General features: G+C 37.8%; 1 protein-coding gene across 2 annotated transcripts in view; it reads right to left on the reverse strand.

The window, feature by feature from the left end:
* The window catches only part of trappc9 (trafficking protein particle complex subunit 9), a 166,008-nt gene that overhangs the window by 118,979 nt on the left and 20,914 nt on the right, over positions 1 to 26,115 (reverse strand). For both annotated transcript variants that reach the window (XM_068333598.1, XM_068333597.1), the window contains 7 exons: positions 24,889 to 25,015; positions 23,293 to 23,438; positions 19,471 to 19,556; positions 13,199 to 13,325; positions 12,952 to 13,084; positions 9,179 to 9,342; positions 1,181 to 1,333 (listed from right to left, as the gene is read on the reverse strand). In XM_068333598.1, coding sequence (XP_068189699.1) covers positions 1,181 to 1,333; positions 9,179 to 9,342; positions 12,952 to 13,084; positions 13,199 to 13,325; positions 19,471 to 19,556; positions 23,293 to 23,438; positions 24,889 to 25,015 — 936 coding nt within the window. The remainder of the gene's footprint in view (positions 1 to 1,180; positions 1,334 to 9,178; positions 9,343 to 12,951; positions 13,085 to 13,198; positions 13,326 to 19,470; positions 19,557 to 23,292; positions 23,439 to 24,888; positions 25,016 to 26,115) is intronic.

Below are 26,115 nucleotides of genomic sequence, written 5' to 3' on the forward strand. Positions count from 1 at the left end.
ACATTAAAGAAAGAAGTGTTGATTCTGCGTTATAATAATTTCAAAAGCACTTGTGGTGTTGGCATTTACAGTGCACCCTCGTTAGTCACAGAACGTAGCACACTTCCGAATGCTGTCAGTCAATAGAATGCGCATACTGTATCACGTGACTACCTACCAAAAAATCTGCGATGAGGTGAAGCCGCGAGTGTTGATGCGCAAATGCGCGAGAGTGCACTGTAGTGCAAGTCATTGACAGGTGTCCGAAGCGGTTTATCTTGATATTGATGGGAAGGACGATATAAGAATAAGACTAAAGATAATAGGTTGAACAATTTGGAGCAGGAAAATGTTGAGAGATGATTAATTTTCCTGGACTTGGAAAGTGCCTATCCAAGTTAAACTGGTGTTTCCAGGGACGAGCTGCAATAAAATGGGCCATCTGGCATTAAATGGACTAGATAACATAAACAGCATATGACAGTGACAAAAATTGGTACCATGGATGTACTTTTTTTCTGCTCCCACCGTGTTTTTGTGCTTTATACCTTACTGCAGCTGATAAACTCTGAAGGACTGTCACATGGTTTATTGGTATTTTACTCTGGACACTACAACCTTAAGTTGGACTTGCCAAGTCAAATTCAATAGTTGTATATACCAATTCTGAATTGTCAATGCACTCCTACTTCTGTCTATTCTTCGGTTTAAAATGATTCCTGTAACTCTTTAGTGTTATTAAGATTTGAATGAATGAATGTTCTCCCAGTGTCCGCGTGGGTTCTCTCCGCGTTCTCTGGCTTCCTCCCACCTCCAAAAATAAGCACTTCAGGTTAATTGGCCGTTTCAAATTGCCCGTAGGAGTGAGTGTGTGTGTGTGTTTGTCTGTCTCTGTGTGGCTCCACGGTGCACTGGCGTCGCACCCGGAGTTTGCCCCGCCTCACTCCCCAAGACAGCTGGGATAGGCTCCAGCTCCCTGCGACCCGCGCATGCGGATAAAGAAGTTAGAGAATATTATTGAATGAATGAAAAAAGAAATGGCATTCTTTTGGAAGGGCAGCATCGTCTGTCTAGTGCAAATCTAAAAGAAGATAGTATTTCAATTGCCAAAAACCTTATCATTCCCCTATGTATGGATAAAGTTGTTAGTCTTATCCCTTTAAATGTTTGCAGTTTCAGATGTCTGTTATTGTCAACTCACCATCATTTAGGTCCTGCAGCAGGTTCTCCTGACCAGAAAAGTCCAATTTAACGCTGATGTCGATGGTCAGAGTCACAGCTTGGCCAGGCTTCAGAGGCAGATGAGACAAAGCCTCCTCCAGATCCCAGCTTAGAAATTCCCCAAATACTTTTTCTGCACACACAAAGGGTCATAAAGGCTGATTAAAAACTAACAAATGAAAGAATTAGATAGCAAATAAGGTGCTTCTGAGAATCAGAATACCTTCATGTATAAAAGATGGAAAGACTGTCCTGGTTTGTTTTCATATTTGTAGTTAACAACATTTTCTAAGATTCTGAAGTTCAAACTTTTTTTTTAAGGACAGAAAAATCATCACACTGTTTTGTTCGTGCAAATTGAGATGAGAAAAAGAGACTAATGCATTTGTACCCGGTGCAAATTCATGCTTATCATGACTGAAACATGTGTTACTATGATGTTTCCTCTGGAATAAGCTTTTCAGACAAACAAAGCTACTGATTGGCCTCATACCTACAAACCTTTGGCTTGTTGGAAAGAGACTACACTCTAAATGCATGCCTCCAACCTGCAGTACCTGAGACAAATGACTCAGCTGCATCCACTTCAGCCGGGAGCGTAACATGAATGATATCGCACCTGAATAAAGCATGTCTTCATCGATGCAGGTGAGTAATTCTTGCTCTTTGGGACTACAGAAGCAGCAAACCAGCTGATTTTAACAGAATCACAGAAGAAAGGGAAAACGCAAGCTCACAGCTAAAAAACATTTTATACAGCCCGCCTGATTCATCACCAAAGCTTTCAAAGGCTCAAAGACGATATGAATACAGGCAGCATTAAATAATGCACTTTAAATATTCATAAACTCAGATGTCCTTGTAGTGAATTAAAGAAAAGAAAATAGAAAGGGGGCAGGGGGCAAAGCAATGAGAACATGATTTAAAAGTCATGAGATTGGAAGAAATAAAAAATGCTGAAAAAGCAACACCAGACCCTCTAACTCAAGGGTGTCAGACTGATTTTCACTGTGGGACACGTCAGCATAATGGCTGTCTTCAAAGGGCCAGATGTAACTTATAAATGTCACTAAATGTAAGTCAATGTAATGTAAAATAAATGTAACTACTCCTTAAAAGCACGTAGTGTTTAGCACTGTTGCCTCTCGGCAAAAGGTCATGGGTTCACACCCCAGCATTTCCAACATGGTCTTTCTATGTAGAGTTTGCATGTTCTCTCAGTGTCCGAATGGGTTTTCTCCGGCTACTCCGGTTCCCCCCCAACATCATGAAAAACATGCATGTAAGGATCCCTTAGGTCATGTTGGCCAACACTGGTAAGTGCACTCAGGGTGCAGCGGCCCTACCAACTCTCAATCTGACCTTGCAATTTTGCTGTATGATTGAAAACTTTTATGACAATTAAGTTTTTTATTCTTCTTAATGTTAAATAACTCTGCATTTATTACTTACTGAAGTTACAAAAATTACAGTTGCACAGAAAAAATATGTTTGTTGTTCCGTTATAACAAATCCTTTTAATTTGTCAGGTTATTAAACTCACACAATTCCATCAATCAAGGATCAAACTATCCAAGAAAAAAAAAGAAATAACATCAATCACAAGTTAGGACATTGACTTTGATCAAAACATTTTTGTAAATGTTAAAATGGGCTTAATTACTGCATTGTAGGAAATGTGCATACACTTTTGACCTATTCAGTTTTAGACACTGACCTTTTATGCTCTCGGGGGCCACATAAAATGATATGGAGGGCCACATTTGGCCCCCAGGCCTTGAGTTTGACACATGTGCTCTAACTGAACACTGAGACAGTTATGATTGTAGTTGGAACTGCTGCCATCACATTATGAGTCACAAACATCTTTGAAATCTGAAAATAATATATGGAGATGAGTCTCTACAAACCAGAAATGAAATTTCAAAAACTGTCCGAAAAGTCATCATGTAACAAAACGTCTGATCTCAGCTTCTCTACAACAGATGATAATGTCTTACATAAACATACAATAAATACACCGTAGTGTTTGCATGTATTGATAGTCGTCAGAGGTGTGGGGCAGGTATGAGAATTGATATGCATACTGGTGATGACGGTTATCTATTTATGGCTATATGTGGGAGTCTGCACCCAGGATAGCAATGATCGTAATTTATGCTATACTCGGAGAATCTCAAAGAATGAACACGAGAATTACTGTTGAACCCACAGAGAGTTTTATGTGTAAGGATTACAATTATTGGCTCTCTAATGATAATCACAGCAAGCAGGTCCTTGTTTCCATTACTAGTGGGGAAAAGGCCTTTTTTGTACTGTTCATATGTATGTGAGGATAATTTCATCCCCAGCGCCTTAGTCTAATGCATTTGTTTCAAAGTAATTGGTCTCTATAGGCTGCATGTGTTGGGTTACATGAAGATAAAGAATATCTTTATGGGGATAAATCAATTTAACTTGCTGAGGAATGAAATGGAAATCTTTACTATCAAATATATCTTGGACAGCAATTTTAAAACAATCATTTCATTTTGCTGCCTGAGATCCAAAAACTAGTTGACACCATTTTAAGTTGATGACCCTTTGCCATTGACAGACTGAGGTCTAATAACAGCATTAAAATTAATCTGATTATGATTATAAAAGCATGGCGGCACAGTGCCGCAGTGGGTAGTGCTGTCGCCGCACAGCAAGGCAGTTCCAGGTTTGTGTCCTACTCTGTGCAGAGTTTGCATGTTCTCCCCGTGTCTGCGTGGGTTCTCTCCAAGTTCTCCAGCTTCCTCCCACCTCCAAAAATATGCACTTCAGGTTAATTGACCGGTCCCAAACTAACCATAGTTGTGGGTGTCTGCGTGCATGTCCATCTCTGTGTGGCTCCGCGGTACACTGGCATCGCGCCTGGAGTTTCTCCTACCTCACACCCTCAGTCAGCTAGGATATGGTCCAGCTCCCAGCGACCCGCAACAGCAGATGAAGCGGTTGAAAATGGGTGGATTATAAAAGCACATTCATTAAAATGTGGTTATTTGAGGATTAGGCATTTCTAAAGCACTGTTACTGAAAGTGCTTTAAGCCTTAGATTTCAAAAGTCAAGGCAACAAAGTATTTTCATATAGACAAAAATTGGATGATCAATTGCACTGAAATGTAACTATAAGGTTGTTGTTGGTTGTTGTTTTGTTTTTTTTCATCCAGTCCACCAGGTTGTTCTTCCTCTGGGGCAATATTGGAGCACTTTCGTTGAACAGTTATTTTATGACACTTGATACCTTTTTACTAGACTACATTAAATGACATGGGGAGGCCTTAAGACTTTGTTATTCCTCATGATTAATACAATGAATGCTTGGAACACAGCAACCTTTTTTACTGCCTAACAGGGACAAGTACTGCAGAAACTGTAGCATGAGCTGCAATGCAGATAGAAGTAAATTGCAGGGTGTGCTAATTATTGGAAAGAAAAAACACAGGGAAGAATATACAGCACATACATATGCACCATTTTAAAGCATCTCCTCATAGCTGTCCACAGGTCACTCTAACTACCAGGAAACAATAGATACTCTGCTATTAATAGTGCTCCAATGTCTAAACATTGAGAAATGTCTGTCTCCTAAAACTAGACTAAACTGTTCCAACAGACAGCCTTACACATCAGGAAGACAACTGCATAAAGTATCAAAAACAACTTTAAAAGAAGCAACAACATGATTTACAAGACAACAGGTTCATCCTCATCCTCCAGAAAGCAACAATCATTCCAAAAACTCCACATAGTACATAACAAACTTGAACAAGATTTACAGACATCAATTACAGACCAAAAATTTACATCACATTTAATCATCCTATTTTCCCATTAAATAATCTCATTGTTGAATTTACTGATGTATGAGTTTTTACTACTAAAAGGAAATAAAAATCTTTGGGTGAGTAAGTCTCCTTTAGCAATCAGAGGATGGATGAATGTGTCCTTGTCTGCATTTGACAGTGTCTGGAAGGCTGAGATCTGGTATATATTTTAAAAAAAAACATCTTACAATGGTAGAGACCATGCTGTTAGTAACATTGAAATGTACGGACCACAGTAGAATCAAACTGAAATACAATTGCTGCTTTAATTTGTCTTCTATTTAATATGATATAGCAGAGCACCAAAGGAGTAGGCTTTAATCATTCTTAATGATAAACTAGATTTTTCATTTGAATATGATTTTCTTAAAACAACAAAGTTACTGGTTAGTTTAAGTTCCACTATGTATAAATTAAGAATGTGAAAGTTGAAGTACTACTTCTGAAAAACTTTACTTCTTTTGTGGGAAGAAGTCAGTTTTTACTCTCAGTTACAATCTCTTGAGGATAAACTAATATATCTTTGTGGGAGTGTTGGCTGGAATTTCTTTCCTGTAAAATATATGCACACTGTGAGATTGTCTGCCATAACACCATTAGTCACTGGTGAAGGGACACAACAGGTTCCATATATAAAAAAATTAAAAAAAACTACAGATTCTCAGCAGCTGCTTGACATTTTATTTTCAAGAGAACTTCGTATGTATTGTATTACTTAGTATCCACCTATAATAGTTTCAATATCAACAGTATCACAGACAATGCTCAGGAAAAAAAAAAAGCTACAATACATTTTAAAAATGACCTCTGTGACACACTCCAGAGATATTCTTATGTGACATTAAAATGGCCTTCAAAGGTCTCCAAGCTCAGATGTGTGATAAGTTAATTTCTTACAGGGGCTATTTCTTTCTACTGTAATGAAGTCTGCTGCAAAAGGACAGCCAAGGAGATGATGGTGTCATCTCCTTGGCTTCTTTTTATTTTATATACTGATTTAATCCCTGAAGGGAAATTTGTGGCACACTCTAGTTAGTGGAATCATGCATATACAGTATATATATACAGTACATGTGTGTACAGGCCCTGAACACACACACACACACACACACACACACACACACACACACACACACACACACACACACACACACACAGCGCCTGTACGCATGCAGTGGGAGGTAGAGTGGCGAGTAGCTATTTCATGGTGAAATCAAATGAGCAACTTGTAAGGGGGATGGTGCCTTGCTCAAGGGCCCCTCTGCAGTGCTCCGGAGGTGAGCCAACACCTCCCACTGTCAGCTCACCCTCCGATTCCTGCTCCTGCCCAAAAAAACACCCGAACTGCCAATCCTGGAACATTGGACGACCCGCTCTACCACTGCAGCCCCTTAACTGTGATCATAAAGCACTAAATAATTAGATAATAAAACAAAAAAACTGTATGGACTACAGCATGTGTTCACATTTGCTCTTTAATTCAACATTACAAAGCAATTACCTAATATCTCCGTTTCTCAAAAACGGGTCCAGGGACTCTTATCAGTCCTTGTAGGGTTTCGATGAGAACCCCAGCAAATTTGCTTTCGCTGCAGTGGTAGACAAGAAGAACTAAAACATTCTGGCCTTTATAGACTTTGTAACAAGCAAGGTCCCATAGAATCTTTCTAATGTCATATTTTACTTTTGTTCATATTTATGTTTCTGTTTTAAAATAGGGATGGCTCCAAAAGAAAGTATAAGAATAATTGTTCTATTGACTGCATACTGGAAGGAGTTTGGAGAGTTTGTGATGCAAAATATTTCAAGGAAGTGCAAAGGCAGCAATAGCCTGAATACTGACACTAATATTACCATAGCATTCTAATGAACTGCTGGTGGATTTATGTTTCATTAACTTTGTATTGTAGATATCAGTAAAATATACTAGTGTATGTGTACTGTAATTATAATAAAGGAAATACATAAAATTGACAGCTTTGTCCTTTAAAATACTGAAGTTCAAGGTGATTGTCTCTGGTGCAGGATACCAACAATATGTGAATGAAACTAGAAAAGGCAGGAGTGAATTTAGGGCAAACATCACACTCTCTTTCAAAACTTTTTTACCACTGTGGACTGAAGATAAACTGATATGATGAACAGAAACCGCCAGATCAAAATATATAAAGAATATGATTTTCAGAGCTGAGACTTCAGAGAACAGATGGTCATTCTGGTCGTCCAGATGTGAGACGCTGCTCTTGATAGAGATGGTTAAAGGAGGAAAAGGACAATAGTGTATGAATTATTCATTCACAGTGGAATTTTCAAGGTTTTGAAAATGAAAAGAGGGCAGCTTGGAAAGACTGCATATTTACTTTATATATGGAATAAACTTGAAAACAAGGATTTGGGCAATGATAAATCTGGACCTTTGACCAAGAAAGTGACAGAAGTGTTTTCTTCTTGGTTTCTTTTTGGTTAGTTTTGGCAGGTGAAATTGAAAATGAAAAGCAAATTTCCTTTTCACTAATAGCTTTCAACTAGCCTCCTTTCCTTCGGGAGCTGTGGATAGGAAGATAAAATGGAAGAGATGAAAATGTAGTTTTGTTATTCAATTTTATTATTTGTTTTGCTTTACATATCTACTCAGTTCGGTTCAACTGTTTGGAGAAAAACTGCTGCTACTGCACCCAGGGTCAGTTTTCAGGACTCTCTGGGATTATTGTGAGGAAGTTCAGTGTGTTTTCACCTGAACTTTTAAGAAAGGTACTGTGATCCATTCACAGGCAACAAATAGACTTGTGTTTGAAGAATGACTCATCACCTTAATAGAAAAAAATAAAGGAGAAACTCCTACAATTTCTCAGCCTACATCAGTTGGACACTAAAACTTGTTGGAGAGAATTATATTTATCCTCATCATACAAGTTGTACAAGCTTACAGTTCTGTGTAATCAACCATCTGTTAACAAAGTGATTTGTAATCTACACAACTTATGTCCTTCATTCCAGCATCCCCAAGGAATTTAACTGCGATTTTTATTGTCAGGAAGAACACTATGACATGAAGCCTTATCTAAACCCTGTATCAATCCCTTTATATAACCTCTTTAGTGTTGGACAAATAAACTTTCCTGGCACATTATCATATATTTATCTCCAGCTTACTGTAACACATATCGGAATATTTATGTAAAAATAAATGTCATCAACTTAACTACATGTTTTTAATGAGTTATTTAAAGTAATAAAATATAAACACAAATAATAATAATAATAATAATAGTAATTTATAATATTTATAACATAGGTTTGCTAGAATGCAGTTTCTCAGAAGAAATGGGTTATTTGTTTGACTGAACTGGACGTCAAAAAAAATGTTTCACGGTGATGATACAGATGGTGTTTTTCTAATTCAGGACTGAAAGAGTCAGGTCTTTTTGCTTGTTCATCCAACTCTGAAAATAACCTTTCCCTTGGAGACAAAACTATACTTCCAGCCAAAATCATCTCTAACAACCACAACAGCAGTTCCATTTCAAAGACAAGTCTTGTTTCCAAGAAAGACTACATTGTACATTGGAGCCTGGCCAGCTGGGAGTATTGAATGTAAGAAAAAGAGATGTTTTGGGAGGTAATTGACTGGTCACTGGATAAGTGTCTTCAAATAACAAACATACACAGGTAACGACAGTCCCATAATAAATGGCCTTGATAAGCCAATTCCTATCCATAAAGTAGACACTCTCACTGACACTGAGAAGGTGATACATTCAGCCAGAGTGAGAGGTGACTGCAAAGATGTGAAAACGTGAGCAGCAGTTGAACAAAAAAATGGGAAAGAGAGTGAAGAGCCACAGGGGCATAACAGATGTAAGACCAAAGACAATTGGTAGTGACCGTTGTGCTACTGCAGACATACAAACTGCAGCAGAAACTCAGTGAGTGATTAAGTACATCAAAGTGTGTTAGTCTGCTGCACACATCAATAATCTCTGGTTTTGCATCATAAACTTCACAATTGTACACTTACTTACAAATACCACCGTTCTTTCTCTTCGTGTGCAATAAAAATACATCTTCTTGACATCAGTGACAAAAAAGGCACATGTGGCTTGAGTCATCGTCATGGGGTACTGACCTTTGGTGCTGACAATCTTGGAGGTGAGCTCCAGAGTCTCAATGTTATCTGACCCAATGTTCTCCAGGGTGATGGTCAACTGTTGGGTCTCTCCATTGAAAAGCTGAACGGACACAGTGCTGGACAGTTCCTCTTTAGACATTGGTTGAGGCATGTGAGCTGACCTACGAAGGTAGAAGAAACTCATGATGATAGCAAATCAAATACACTGATTGTCCTCTTTCAAGAGGCCAATATAAACTATATATTTAAAGATAATAATTAAAGAGTCCAATGATGATGGCTCAGTTACACCTCTATTTGATGAACATTTTTTCTGGTTAATCAACCACAAACGTGCAGATAGTTAAAGGTCATTTCTGGAGAAAGATTCCTTCTACAAACACTGAGCGATTGATAATCCATAATAGAATTTAAAATCCAATGCAAAACAATGCAAAGTATAAAATAAAATACAACAGTAAAGGACTAATATGAAAAACCAAGCTGAAACCAGTCCCATGTCCCAATCCATATACTACAAGATGCTGTGTTTTACTTCCTGTAGCTCAGCTCCAATTGAGTCCATAAATGGGAGTATAGCAGCACGAAAATCTATTAGGAAGGCTGTCACCCATATACTCATTTCTCAAGGCAACCAGTAAAATCAACCTCTTCTTCTAACATTATACTAGTGAATAAATGACTTTGGCCTCATTTAATTACTGAATGAATTATAAATTACTGCTTTTTATTTGATAACCGGAAATTAAAAATAGAGAGTTTCTTTTTCAAGTAAACTCAAACAAATCATACAAAGAATTAAAGTAAATTCAATGTACTGACATCTCAGTCAGTAACATGATGATATATTTTAATCAGCTGTCATAAGCATAAACTTGAATCATGGTTACTTAAATTAATACAAATTCTAGAGGAAAAAGATGAATTATCTAAATTTATCAAAGTTCACTTTAGGTGCTCACTACAACCTCAGTATACATACTGTACACATGGTCAGAATCATAGCTTTTATATTCACAAAAAATTCTACCTGGGGCTACAATTACAACGCAAGCAATCACCAACTTCCAATTCTTTTATTTGATGGTGGCCAAGGGTCAACATAAAAATTACTTTACACTACATATGACATGTCAAATGCACATTCAAACTTGTAATGCAGGAATGACGGGAAAACCTTTATAAATAGAAGAAGAAAAAATAGAGACTTGCAATTATACCAGTAACACATCGTTTGAATGAGTCAGCTATTTCCCTTCTTTAGACTGTGACAGTAATTTTCTTTTTAAGAACATATAGCTAAAGGCTCAGGGCACAGCTATGCTTATAGTGTTAGACATAGCTAATGTTGATGGTTATCAGTGATGTCAGGAGTATGAAAAAGTGAAGACGTATAAATTGCAGCTTTTAGCTGGAGGCAGGAAAATATCTGAGAAGTTCATGAGGCACCTTTGTGAGTGAAGTCAAAGCTGACGGTCTCCCTGTGGGTGCAGTGAAAGCACCCACGAGACCACATATTAGATTCTATTTGCTTCATGTATCTGCCTTGGTAGTCTTCCAACACAGGAGAGTAAAAAGATTTTTCACATAAAAAGCTGTTGAAATGCTGCATTAAAACGGCATGAACTAAATACTGGATTGTACTGGAGCTCTGGACTAACAACCCAACAGAGAATTTTACCTATGTACCGATGTTCGTGCGTAAATTAGGCGATCATTTCTTTGCAATTTTACTAATTTAATTCAATATTTCATAAGGCCTAAATGGAAAATGAAAAAATAATAATAATAAATATTTTTCTGACATTAGAAAAAAATATTGTAAACAGGATATCACAGGATGAGATTTTTAACTCAGTATAGGTCTATAATACTGTCACTAGAGAAAAATTATAACGTGTTTAAGTTGTAGCCAAAATACAAGACACTCAACTCCCTTTATCAAAGAATTAGCTAAATTCATCATCAAGCTCTTCACAGAAAGTCAATATTTGAAGACAAGAAAGAAATGTGTTTAAAATCACTTCATACACACTCTACAACACCTTGAGGTGAAACACATCGGTCAACATATCAATGACACAGCTAAATGTGTCATTAGTTTAGCATACGTAGGTTTAAAGGTAGGTTGATTAAATTACATAATTTACGTGGCACACTGCTGAACACTTTTTGACCATTAAAACAATGTAATATAGTGTACGTTCAATGAGTACCAGGACAGTGATCAGTTTTTCAATGCTTCCGTGCTGCACCCTAGCAGAAAAGATTTGAAATGAAATAATGACTGTGCAGCTAAAATGCTGACTTTCAGCTTTGAAGGTGTCCATATCAATACTGGGGGAACAGTGTCGAACTTATAGCCCTTTCATATTTATGGCTTAACAGTCCTTGCCTTGTCTATGGTGAGTCACGTGATCCAAATTCCGCTGAGGATGGTGTTTCTTCAGCTTTTACTTGCTGTAACCAGAATCCAACTCCAAACACAAGCAAGTGATTCCAACGGTTTTTGCAACAAAACCCTCTGAGGGTAATGCCAGTGTTTTTCACATCAGACCTTACTTTTCTATGTTTTGTGTTTCAGGAAGAAATCAGTGGAAAAAAAATTGGAACTGGTCAAGCATTTAAAAAGGTTGCTGCAGCCAACGACTACGCATCTTTTTGAGGATGATTGGAAGAACACTGGAAACATAAGCCGAGACAGTATTGATCAGTTTTATATTGTTTCTCTTTGTTTTTGTGTTGTATGCTGATAAAATTACTCTTTCTGGAATAAAATCCTGTGGCTTTGGTTAGGGTCATAATTGATTAAAAAACAAAGACTTTATTCTTTAATATAAATATCACATCTATACCGCTCCTTTATACAATCATCAGATGTTTCAAATAACAATCTAAACCCCCCTTTGGCAAAAAAACAAGCACTTTTAAAGGCTATATTTTGATAGGTTAGACTTGTTGGAAGAGATTAAATTGTTGCATTCGCGGTTGGCGGCTGCAGTGGGTTCGCTCAATATTCCGTTTTCAAAAGCTGACATTCCCATTAGTCACAAAGACAGGAAACCATACTATCCAGCTTCAGATATGGATGTGAATACCCTCATATTAAAGGTGCAAGTTACCAATTTACCCTCGTGTGTCGTATATCTTCAGCGATATGCTGGAGTAAAAAGCGTACAAAATGAAAAATGACTGTTTTCTTACAGTCTGTCCTGAACAGATGTTATATGATACAGTTAGGTAGTTCAGATTTTAAAGGCATTGAAATGTCTCTACTGTATATACAGTATACTTGCCTTCCCAAAGAGGTAATGTTGTCACCCTTGACCTTTGATTTGCTGACTGGTTGGTTAGTCTCTCAGTTAATCTGTTGGTGGGTCTGTTTGTTTGTTTGTCTCTCTGGGGGGGGGGTTTTTTTCTTTCTATGTCAGCCAGAATACAAAAAACAGACAGGCTCGACAGATTTTCTTGTACATGACTGGCGGTTTGGGAATGCGGATGGAAAGAAACAAAACCAATCTAACAGGTCAAATTCAGGATGCTTTTGCTTTAATAAGGTTTGATCTTTTTTTTTTTCTGAAATAATCCGAATTTACATGAAGACATTTTAAATAACCTCTATGAAACCTTGAGAAGGGTGGGGCGCAGATCAAGGAAACTAAACTTATGTTTCAAATTGCTTTAGCCTTAGTGGAGGGACATGGTCGTCACAGTGGCATTCTAATTATAACAATGAAAATGACTTATGTGGGGTTCGGAGAGTTTCTGACCTTGGCAGTGATGTGCTAAGCTGGAGACGAGGAAGGGAGGGAATGACCTCAACCAAACATCCACTTGTCTTCACACCAGTCAAGCCCTCAAATAGGCAATCACTAGAGACGCCAAACACCGATGTGTGGTAACCTGGGTCCAAAAACACAAAATGTGATATGTTTACCGCAGTCGCTGCAGAGTATGAGCAAAAAAAAAAAAAACAGCTGATGGATTATACTTTAGTAGGTGTTCAGCTTGACTTACCTTTGACAGTGATGTTGCCAGCGGTACGTGGGACACCAACCAGAGTGACGGGATACAAGCCAGACTCTGCAGGCAGGGATAGGGCAGCTGGTAGGGATTCAAACTCCACTCCAGAAGTGAGCAAACCCTGAAAACAAGATGAGATACGATGGGACATGATCATAATATATAGAGTAGATCTTCCATTAATTACAGAGGACAGAGAAATCTAAAAATGAAAGTTCTACGCAAATGATTTCAATAAGCTGAGATTTATATTAAAAAAAACCAGCATGGTATCTGCAATGAAACCACATAAAATTTTGATCTTTGTGTTTTGTTTGTTGTTTTGTTGACTGAAAGGGAAAAAATAAAACTTGTAAAATTTTTACAAATGAGCAAATCTCTGACCTGTCAATGTCATGAAATTCAAATTGTAATAATGAGATGAACCCTTTATACTTTAATAGGTGTGAAAGAAGTCATGAAGTCCAACACACACTACGAAGGTGAGAAGGCCGAAACCATTTTAAATTAAGTTATTTGAATCCTCATTATCTATGTGTTTCAGCAAACACAACATCCCAGAACGTTCTGGTATTTTTATGAATGAGAATTTTAGAATTGTAGTGTAATACAGAGAAAGTCAAATATACATATTTAAAATAAATAATAATTTCTCTACACAAATTTAGGTCTCTTGCAACTTGGATCTTGTAATTGCACTTTAACCCATCACTTCTAGAATTGATAACGCTGCTCTCATCAGGGTAATTACTGTGTTCTGGGAAAGTAAGCCAGATAGTCATACAAGCAATTTCTTAATCGGAAATTTTTGTGTCCATGTCACTATTTTCCAAGATCCAGCTGTGAAATATAGAAATATTACCATCAACAGGAAGGTCAGCAAACATCACAGACACATTTAATGACTGGTTCATTAGAGATAGAGAGAAAATGAGGCTGTTTTTCACCATCAAAACGCTTCTCATCTCATCACAGAGCAATAATAGTAATTACATGCATGAAATGCCTTTACTTTCTTTAGAAGAATGAAATTCCTGAGCAGTGCCGTTCAATTATTTTTGTGACACTACTCCATTTTTTAAAGAAATTCAACTGTTTAGATGTTGTTATAATCGCACAACAATGCAATTTATAAATTGCATTGTTTCTCTAATAATGTTCAGGGAAATGTTAAGTTTAATGTTTCATTCCGTTTTAGGTTCGTTTCTAAATTCAATTCTGCCTGACCACATTGTGAACCATTGTACATAAAATCTCCACATCAGACTTCCTGGATTGGTGGCACCTGAAGTAGCAAATGTCTAGTAAGTCTACATCCATGCTCACAAGTGTGTCAGTAGTGTGTTCCACCTTAACATTTGCTAATTAGCACTGAAATTATACTACAGCTGAGGTGGATGGCATTGCTATTAATTTGAAAAGAATGTAGAAAATGAGTCATTATAATTTAACCTCCAGGAACCCTAAACAGTTATCCATCCTTATTAATGCTAATACCCATCATCCATAAACAATCACAGCAAAATTGGACCGGACAATATGACTAAAAAATAATACTATTTCACACTTTTTGGAGGCACCTGAAACAATACTTCAATAACCACTTGATTTAATGTTTCGGGAAGGGGCACCAACACATACCTTTTTTTTTCACTTTGGTATTTACTGATGTGGGGGTTTTTTTTCGTTTTGGTTTTTTTTTTTGTGTTTTTTTTTCGTTTTTACCAATACATCCATGAACAACATACACAATTAACACACCCATATTCAGGAGTTCTTATTCCATTGTCCTTTCCCTTATCCCCCTGTTGTCTCACAGATCCCTGTCATTTAAGCGTTCTTGTTGGCTTGGTTTTTAAATAATGTCCATTTCCTCCACATGTTGTCCATTTGACATACAACTTCACATGGTTGTATTCAGCGATTACTTTAAATCAGATTTTGTTTTGAAAATACTGATCCAACACACCAACACATTGTTTAAAATTCATGCCATCTGTGAACACAACAGCTGTGAATGTGGTGTTCAAGGTTTGGGTCCATCCTGTGGGCCTTGTAGGTCAGAGCTGTTCATTTATTCAATATTGCTAGATTAAACATGGTCACAATGAGAGGAAATCTAGTACTCTTGCCAACTATAGTAGGCAGTGGACTGAACATTGCGTAGTATTTTGTTAAGATCAGATAATGAGCAGACACACTGGGGATAGTACTAATCAGACTCACCTACATGAGATTAATTTAGAGAGGCTCTAAATTGATTAAGTTGACTTTCTGCTACTTTTGGTTAATTTCCCAATCCTGCTGCAAAGCCTTGTGAACTCTGAGCTCCGAGTTTAAACTCAATAAACCCCCTCTCTTCTTCGGTAGTTTTCTCAACAACACATCAAATAGAACTGTAATATCCAGAAATTGTTCTGATATTGGATTTAAGGGGTATGAAAAATGGCTCTGGGTTTGATACTCACACTCGATTTTTTTCTAGGAAATCTCATCTGAAATTGGCAACAGCTACAAGTGTTAAAGAATAGTTTGGTTTCTGTCAATCGGTTTGTTTCAGTGAAAAAAAGTGTTTCATCAAGGACTACATTTAAAATATATGGTGTCTGGTTGTCAGACAGACTGCAGTGATAAGTATCACCCCAGCCTCATTTGCAGTCAGACGATTCCTGCATGTGGCTTTTAAGTTTTCTTTGAATGTGTGCTCATTCCCCTTCAGAAAAACTGTATAAATACATTCTCAGTACACACTGTTTAGTTTGCATGTGGCAGACTGAGGTGACGTAATGACTGCATCAGTCCCTACCAGCAGACACTACCTCACTAGAGGGAAGGATGCTGAAGAACTGAGTCTCTGAGGTAACACGGCTGTGATTTAAACTCTCCTTGTTTTCACTTCAGGACATCATCGAATGCACTACATAGCGGCAGTAACCTATTAGAAATAGCTTATTTGCATTCTTAAAAAAGTTATTCAGCCTTGTTCTCTCACATTATTGGAGTCTGGATCGGTGTACAGAAACGTCATTTTACAGCACGGCCAATATGCAGTTAATTATTAAGTGTTTTCGTCAGTGTCTCTGGGTGAGAGGGTAAGCGGAATTATGCAAGAACAGCTGAATATATTTCCATTAACCTTGGTGGGAGTATGCAACTTCAGGTAGAATGAACCCCATTGAATTTTGGTGTGGATCCAAATAAAGATTTTAATTTCTTTAAAATTCAAAGAGCACATCAAGCATTGTCTTTACATAGAATAATGCAAGTGCCTTAATGGAAAAACATTCTAGAGGTCACTTAATTGAGTGTAGCCGTCATGCAGATCTAAATATTAATGTCTAATACAAATTTCATTTGCTTAACTTATGGTTGCAGGGCTATGAGTTTGAATATGTGCAAGGCCTGACTGACTTAAAAATGTAGAGTTAGCCAGAACCTTTTAAATTTTGTGGAAGTAATCACTCTACTGCCCTAACTGGCAGCATCACTCATGCACAAAAAGACAAATAAAAAAAGTGATACAATTTCAAACAGATTTCTTTTGACCTCACATGAAAAAACTAGTTTCAACATCTATGCTGTACCTTAATGATGTATGACTTGAAGTGACTGAAGTGGTGATGATCCTATTTTATTGTAAATAAATTGAGTGACTCAAAGACTCAAACTTGACTCAAAGAAACAGCTCAATTATTTTGGTTCTTTTGAATTAAAGTAAATGAATATCAACAACTTGTTTCTGGAGGGAATGGCAAACAAATCACCCCCGCCCCCACAAATGAGAGGGGAGGTGGTGATAAAAAGCACAGCTTAAAATAGCAAATCAATCAAGCACAAAAATAACTGAGTATTGGTGCTGACGTCATGTAGTGACTGAGAGGGAGGGTCCGTCTTGCAAACGACAGGGTCACCTTGTTGAAAAAGTGACCTTAGGAGTGTGTGTGTGTGTGTGTGTGTGTGTGTGTGTGTGTGTCTGTGTCTGTGTGTCTTTGTGTGTGTGTGTGTGTGTGTGTGTGTGTGTGTGTGTGTGTGTGTGTGTGTGTGTGTGTAAGATAGCTGGGCGTTTGCTCGGGTTGAACGCGGTCACTTTGTCTGGCTTACAGAAGAGCTCTTGACAGCTGGTGTCACCCTGTCTGTCTCCACCTGCGTGACTCTGCACCACCTGAGACTCCCAGCTGCCATGGAGCCGTGAAGGGCTTCAGCTTCCATCTGTGATCTGATCAATTCACCTGTAGGTGGAAGAGCTAATGATGTTCTCACCATTTGACCAAGCCTGTTTAAATGTTTCACCTCACAGCAACTCTGCTGACATGTAGCTTCAATATTATGGGAAAAACTGTAAGTCCCTAACCTCCAGATGACACTTCAAATCACTCATCAAGTGCACTTGCTGAAGATTCTTTGGGGTTTTGAAAGTTTTGGGCCAGTGAGCATTCGCTTAACAGTCTTTTTTTCTGAGCCAGCTGAGTTACATGAATTCATGTCTGATTAGTGCCAAAACTCAACAATCACAGTATAGCAATGTTCCTGGGAGCTTTGCAGCAACTACGCAGCATTTTAATGATAATTACAATTATTTTTACACTACTAATTTTGAATCCAGTGCCGTTTATGCATCATACAAGATGGCAAAGACTGACTTCAATGAGCATTTTCTTCATCTCAATTTCCAGATGCAATTAAGCAACAAGGAAACAACTCAAGTTAAATTAAAAATACCAACAATTATTGAGAGCTTAATGGCATCCAGAGAATCTTTAATTTTTTTTTTCCAGAGTAAAACAGTGTATACCATTTCTTTATATTACTTACTGAAATTTAAGGCATTTCTTTTGTTTTCTTATTTCTCAATAATTAATTTATGAAACTCATTCTGCTAAATGAAGTCAACCAGAACAATAGGAAAACCTGGGATACGTTTCGGGGGGTAGGTGGGAAGGTCCAGATATTTACTCCAAAACAGCCATCTATAACTAAAACGATTTTGAACCAGAGGAAAAAAAATTTAAAATGTTTCCTACAAGTTCATCAGACTTTGTTCAACATAAAGTTCTATCATAACTTGGATGACTGAGAACCTCACAGAAAATTGATGAAACACTTCACCTATTACATCCATATTTTGTGAACATTAGAAATTGACCTCGCTTGAGTGATAATATACAAATACACACTCACAAACAACAGGTTGGTGATTACCCATTCAAATGTAACACTTTCTGATTGGTTGAGCTGCCTGCATGTCTTCTGTGTGTAACAGCATGAATTGTTATAAGATGACACAGGGCCAGCTAGACCTGTCCAAGTCTATTTGACATCAGCTCCCAGACAGCCTCCACAATTAAGCGGCCACTGTCTCAGTTCACACTCTGTCCTGGCACTTTCACTGCAATTTGTTCTTGACTTTCAACATCAGGTTTGACAGGTGGTCCATTGTGTGCTATGCTGAGAGTTCCACTGCCTTCGAACAGCTGAAAGTAGGCCTCTCTCCCTGCTGGCCTTTTATTGAGCCTGATGATTGCTTTGCATTTCAAGGTTGTCCCACATCACTGCACTCATAAACAGACACAGCAGTGAGCAGGAAGAGCTGAAATGCATTCGATAATCTTCTGCACCCTTGAACCTTGGAAAGTGGGTCAACTGGTGTGTGTCTTTGTAAAGGAGTAGTGAGGTGCATGGTGCATAAGTGTTGCAGAAGTGGCGATGTGCCACCATTTGGAGGCTCTTTAATAAGGAGGACCTCCTGAACTTAAAATCGGCTGCCATCAAGTCTTTAACAATACGATTAAAATTGATTCTGTCATGTCTAGCAGCTAGTTGTAAACTTTATTTCACACAGAAAATGGTCTTACACCTTAGAATGGAGCCCAGTGCGGTCTAACAGGACAATGTGTGAAACCATTAAAGTAATGACAGGACAGCAGATGTGCTTGTCCCGGGTGATGTTTTCTTACTGTTTTACCGGTTAGAGAAGAGTTTGTTCTTACCGCCTCATACAATCATTACCGTCTTAAACCATCGAAGAAGCTTTTAAAAGACCCTAATTACACTATCAAGACTGATTACAGAGCATTCTCTCTTGCCCTGCTGTACTTCATTGGTGGGCACGGAGGGACCCCTTGTTGGTACTCCCTCAGGGAAAACATGACTGCTACCTTCCACTTTCACAAGGCTGCATTTAGATATTGAAAAAAATTCAGGTGCATCAAATATTTATTCCAATCAAAATATAATTTTACTATTTAGGCATCATTAATTTCACTGACCATGTTCTCCACTCGAAGTTCATAAGGCATGGGGTTGTAGACCATGAGCTGCACTTCACAAACATCTCCTTGAATCCACTGGAAGTCTAGGATAAGAAAAAAAGACATGAGTACATTAGAATAAGATGTCAGCAGTATTAAAATCAATTTGTAATTAATGAGCTGAAGGAAATACACCATTAGGCTATATGACTATAAAGATCAAAGACAATCACTGTTAGACAATGTTAATAAAAGTCTGCAAGAATATATATATCCTTTTCCAAATAAATTTAAACTGAGTCATCAGTGACCGCCTGTGAGCTCATCCAGTTTGTGCCTTGCCTCAGTTACAGTAGACTGCAGCCCAGCCTCAATAACTAGTTTGGTCATTTGGGAAAGAAGTTCATTTGTTTTTCTTGATAAATAAAGATCGAGACTTAATTTCCTATTTTTGCAAACATTTATTTACTCTTTACTCTTAGTTGTAAATCTTTGCATTCAAGATGTACTTTAAGCAAACACTATCAAGTAGCAGTACGTCTCTTTCTTCACCCTCAACATGACAAAATTTGGGACACAAGTGGAAGATTCATTGGTGGAATATTATTATAGAAAGCCCTGTTGTTTCATAAGATCTGTTAAACTCAGGGACAAAGACTTGATACACAAAGGCTTCAAAGGCTCTTTTGTCATCCACCATGACAATAAATACATTTTAAAAACAGTAGGTTTTTTTTTTGGTTTTTTTGGAAATTGTCTTCATGCATCTGTGTCGACATATTTCTTTTTTTTTCTTTTTCTTTTTTTTAAATTAAGGGCATTATCAGTGAAAAACTTAAACAGTTTGGTCTTGCCCATAAATCCAGAAGTATAAGAAATATGTAAAAAGATCAGAGTTCTGGATTGCAGTATCAACTATTCCTGAATGGGGAGTTTAAAGAGTTAGTTAGATTGAAAAGCTTTACTTAAAGAGTAGCCTTACCCTTTTCCATTTGAAAAAGCAACATATTCTAGCCCATCTGGAGAGTCAGTTGCTCAAAATAAACTTGCAAAAAATGCCCTGAAATGCTTAGCTCAGACCGTGGCAGAAAGGGGGATTTATAGGAGGTCAACTCCAAACATGCACCTTAGGAAATTAAGTCAGTCAAAAGAAAAATATCTATCTATGAAATGAATGCTTGCCATGCTCTCATAGTCAGCCAATTAAGTGTGAAATACACCTCAGAAAAGACAGAACATTGTGGCTTTCTGCCATATTATTTGTGTTTCTTCAGTCCTGCCTTGTCAAGTGGCCATTGCGATTCTGCTAAGCTCTCATAAGGCTTCAACTCTTTAAAACCTCATCAAGCAAAGCAATAAAGAATGTTATGAGTCAATATATAGCTGCACTGTTTGTTCGACATTAACTGTATTTGGTTTCTTAAAAAGCAAATTACTCTGTCATAACTGTCTCTGTAGGGCTGTGAAAAATCATCTATTAATGACCAGACAGAATTTAAAAAGTTCACTGGTGTTACCACATCCTACAGAGAAATATCCTGTAAGACTATCAGCAACATTAATCTTTCATGCTGAATTATTCATGCACACTATGCCTGGGTATTGGAGCAAAACGCATCTATGTGTAATGATACCACCCTAGAGCAGGAGGGAACACATTCAAATGTATCTAAAGCCCAGCTTTTGAACTCGTGAAATTACAAGTCATTAGCGCTTCAGTTGGAGACACATATTTGAGGACATTTAGATAATTACTATAAATGGAAAACTTCAACAGCCCATACAAAACGCATACAAAACCAAAGTTGCTTTACATGTTTGACAGCTATGAGTTGACTAGATATTCACTACGTGGTGGAAAACTGATGGTGAAAGCTCACAAGTGTCTTTGAAAACAAGGATTGGGAAAAATAATCTCAATTTAAGCCATGGAGTCATGTCTTCATGCCATCAAGACTAACACCTAACAAAAATCAATGCGTTGTTGATGCTGCTATGTCGGGTAAAAAAAAGCACCAAAGAAGTCAAAGTTACATTGTATAAAAAAAAAAAAATTAAAAAAGGTAAGACATTTTGGCCAATTTAAGAACCTAGAATGCACTGTAGAGGTGGACCTGACTAAGCAGGTTATGGTGCGCAATAAACCTGAATTTTTAAGATGCTGACCATGAATCTACAAAGTGAAGCGTCCGTTCCACTCTATACAGCAAATCTACAGATCTCCACATCTCACTTTTATACCTGTACATGAATGCAACAGACTGTGAGCCTAAAGCCGAGCATAAAATGATATGATTTTCATAACTGTAAATGAATGAAACAGAAGTTGTCTCTAAAGGTGTGAAAGTTTACAGCTGAGGTGCTATGACTCACCTAAATATATAGTACATTTACTTATTACAATGTTAGAACATACCAGACAGAATCAATAAACACTTCAGAATTCCAAGTTGTAATACTGTGAGTCAAAGATGAGTTTGACTGATCTAATAACACAGTCTGTGACTGTATGTGACGGCAGAAATAATACTGTTCTGTCTGTGTATGATGGATATATATGATGGATGCATTTTCACAGTGAAGCCATCCTTCAAAGACGTGTTTTCTACAGTTCCTTCCTTTTTGTAAGAGATGCCTTGAAGGAGTTAAAAGAATCTTAACTTCATTAGCTGGCAGGCAGCTCTCCAGAGGTAGAACAGTGTGAGAGGGACATGTTTGATTAATCTCCAAAGCCTCACAACACTAGAGCATACCAGAGGGAACTCTGACTTTCAACATCTAAATCATGATCAAAAAAAGAAGATACAGCCTCATTCAGGGCCTTAGTAGTCAACTGAAGAAAACCTTAGCTGACGGAGATTCTACCTACTTCAACTGATCAGAGGGGAAAAACAAATCTGCATGCAATCTCTAGATTGACGTTAACTTGCTAGATTTGCTATGATGAAGGCGGGTCCAGGACTTCAGCTGTTCTTCTAGAGCTACTCACCTGAAGCAAAGAGCATCTCCAGGGGTGTGAACATGTCTGACAGAGACAACGCTGCCTAAGTGCTGCAAGTAAGAAAGGGCACCTATGGACAATCTCCATCTGATTCTCTGTTCTGTGCCTTTTTGCATAAATAAAAAAAGACGGTTTCTTTGTCTGCGACACAGACGGCTGAATAGAAATGCATGTGAGAAAATGGAGCACTGAGCGAGCAGAGCTGATTAAGAATGTCCTCTCCTCATCAAAGTACAGCCAACGGTCGTCTGATCAATGAGAAATTTAGTTGGACAAAAGTGCCAACTGATTAGAAGTAGATCATATATTCAGTAGATAATTATATGCTTGTGTGTGTGTGTGTGTGTGTGTGTGTGTGTGTGTGTGTGTGTGTGTGTGTGTGTGTGTGTGTGTGTACAGTTTGACTATACTGTTGGTCTCAATGAATAACTGGTTGTACAGTAATCCCTCTTTACCCGTGGTTAATGCGTTCCAGGACCACCCGCAAAAAACAAAATTCCGCAATATAGCGACAAAGTATTTATTTTATTATTTACGGTAAATTAAACATTTATTAACCCTCCCCATACTGATATTAAACCACCTCCTACATGTATTACCTTTCCCACACTCTTATAGACTGTTTAAAGCAATTTTGTGTTTTGCCTGAGTGCGCTGCATTCCATGAGTTTCGGAAACGCAGCACACTTCAGGATGCTGTCAGCCAATAGCATGAGCGTATGGTATCACGTGACTACCTATGAAAAATGCGCAATGTAGTGAAGCTGTGCATCTTGAAGCGCGAATAAGCGATGCATTACTGTATATGTGTATATGGACACAAACATTGACGGACTCACCTATTTTCTTACAGCGCTCCTCTCCTCTGTTGTGTAGAATGATCGGTGAGTAGATGAAGGGGCTGGCGCTGGACATGTTCTGTCCCTGCAGGCCTTTCACTTTATGAGGACGCAGACTGACAGGCAGATTGAGCAGCTTCACAGACCTAATTTGGGCACAATAATGACATAAATAAGACATGAGAATAATTTTGTAGTGTATCTTCACGCACAAAGTGAGCTGCTTAAAAGTTTTTGTTCCACAGTGGATATTTGCTATTATTATAGTATACTTCCAGATGTTTATATTTAACAATCCAGGAAAGCTAGCCCATAAAAACAGTGTACTCACCTTCCTTTCACGGATGAAATTCATTGTTGGATAAAGTATCATTTAGGTGATAAAGAGGAGATAATTATACGTCAAACATTTTGACATACAAGTCTTGATAGAAAAGCACTAATGGCTTGTAGAGTCAAAGGGTTTTTGTACCAACAGCGTTCTCTTATTTTGTTTCTGGCTCTTTACAATCGGAAAAGCTTTGAGTATCAAAATAAATCTAAATGAACAATCATCCCTCCTTCAAAAGTTCATTGTGAACCTATACTCTCAATTTTTGAGACACTTTATTCAGAAAGATTAAAATGCATTTAATAGTGACAAGAAGCTCTAAATAAAACAATCCTAAAGTCTGTAGACTGATATAAACGACGTCTCTGTGAAAGAGACTCTGCTTTGCTTTGAGATAAAACCTAAAATTTTTTTTTACTCTTTTATTCAGTGGAACCTGTTGAATAGAATACTCATAGTTCCCAATTGGTGTGATGTAAATTATATTAAAAATAAGGGTCAGCATCAACTGTAACACTGAATATAATCTATTTCTAACTAACTAACTACCGGTACTTATAACTATTTAACAACTATTGTTCTAAGGGACCCAACAGGAACAAACAATCAATCTGGCACAAGAACATCATCATCATGTTCATTCCCTGAAACAGCCTGTTTCATTCGAGGATGTTCTGAACCTCCCCTTCATGAATAAAGTTCTGTTACTAATACCACAATCTCATCTGTAATGATGAATCATTCACAGCTTTGTTTATGCAACACAAGACTCGTTGATTGGCTCATTATCCCTCTGTTGTTCCTTCACTATCTTGTTATAAACACAAAACCATTTAAAGAGATTATTGAGATTCTAAATTTCACAAACAAATCCTTAGGAACAATCAAGACATATTTAGTGGATAAACTAAAATACAGTCAAGGATCTGAAACCACTGTAAAGGTCTGTGGTGGTGCCTGAAGTGAAAGTCAGCACGGTGAGTGTTAAACCAATGGACGTCAACAAAGAAAATATTTACAGGGACATCATTATCATTATTAAGTTATTCTTTAAAAGGTTTAAAGCAGGGTATATTAAGCAGTCAACAGCTGTTTCTTTAATGTGAACAATGACAAAAGCTAATTTTTCTAGCAATAATGGCAACTCCGCAGCTGAGATTTCTGTGTCAAGGGTACAATTCCTTTGGATTTCCCATTTGTATATTTCACCACTTTAAATTCATCCAATTGCATTAAAGTATCAATACCTCTCACCCCTGTCTTACCGGACAATAGGGAGCTTTGTGAAGGGCACCGGAGGTAGCTTCAGACCATCAGGAAGGGTGATGACCTCCATTCCACCAGGACACTTTGAGGTGTAGTTCTCCAAACTCTGTGTCACCTCTTTCTTCTCTATAATTGAAGGAGCAAGTAACAGCATGAGAAACCACCCACAACATGTAAAGAAATCTACAGATTAGAAATTGCAAGTACAGTAATCCCTCACAAATTCGCGCTCCAAGATGCCCGGCGGATTTTTGTAGGCAGTTACGTGATACCGTATGCGCATGCTATTGGCTGACAGCGTCCAAGACTAACAGAACGCAGCGCACTTCTGTGAGACTCACAAGTGCTTTAAACAGTCGATAAGAGTGTGGGAAAAGATCATACAAATAGAAGATGCTTTAATATCAGTACGGTGAGGTTTTATAAACGTTTAAATTACCGCAAATACTAAAATAAACAGTTTGTCGCTATATTGCAGAATTTTGTTTTTTGTGGGTGGTCCTGGAACACATTAACCACTAGTAACGAGGGATTACTGTATTATTATACCATCGATATCTTTTGAACCTTGTTCAACCCTGTAAAGTTCTGCCTGTTTCAGCAAGTTTTAAGGGTCCATCAAGGAGAAACTGACATTTGCTGACAGATATTTCATGTGAAAAAAAAGTAAAAATTTCATGCGACTCTACAATATGTAGAGTTAATGTACCTTGTGAAGTTATATTTATTGGGTGATCTGTATTAATTGGAGGTTCTGTGTCTTTCTCTTTCTATATTTGAAAAAAATCCTTCTTAGCAATGAGATCACCGCCTGAGGGTTGGTCTGTTCTGTTCACCAACCAAATGAACAAACTCATTAATGTCAGCATCCAGCTAACTACCCGGACATCTACAGTCTTTTCTCCTCAAATTCCATCTCTCCCCCATCAATCATGTCTGACCCTAAGCCCACCACCCCCACCGCCTCCGCGATTGCATCAAAAAACCCTCTTCAGTCTCCTGATAGGAGCGCAGCACGATCAGCTATCTGTAAAATCTGATGTGTGCACTGGGTCTGGGTTTGAAGACAAATACTCCTGACTTTTCCAAGAAAAAGCTAGGGCCCAGTGTACAGAAAGTTACATCAATTGATGTCTCCGTAGGTAAGAGAAGAAGAACGTTTTCCAAAATGGTCCCCACTACATCAAATTTGATACTTATTTCCTATCAGCCACATTCTGTTCCAA

The sequence above is a fragment of the Antennarius striatus genome, chromosome 14 (genome assembly GCF_040054535.1).
Source record: "Antennarius striatus isolate MH-2024 chromosome 14, ASM4005453v1, whole genome shotgun sequence".
Lineage (NCBI taxonomy): Eukaryota > Metazoa > Chordata > Actinopteri > Lophiiformes > Antennariidae > Antennarius > Antennarius striatus.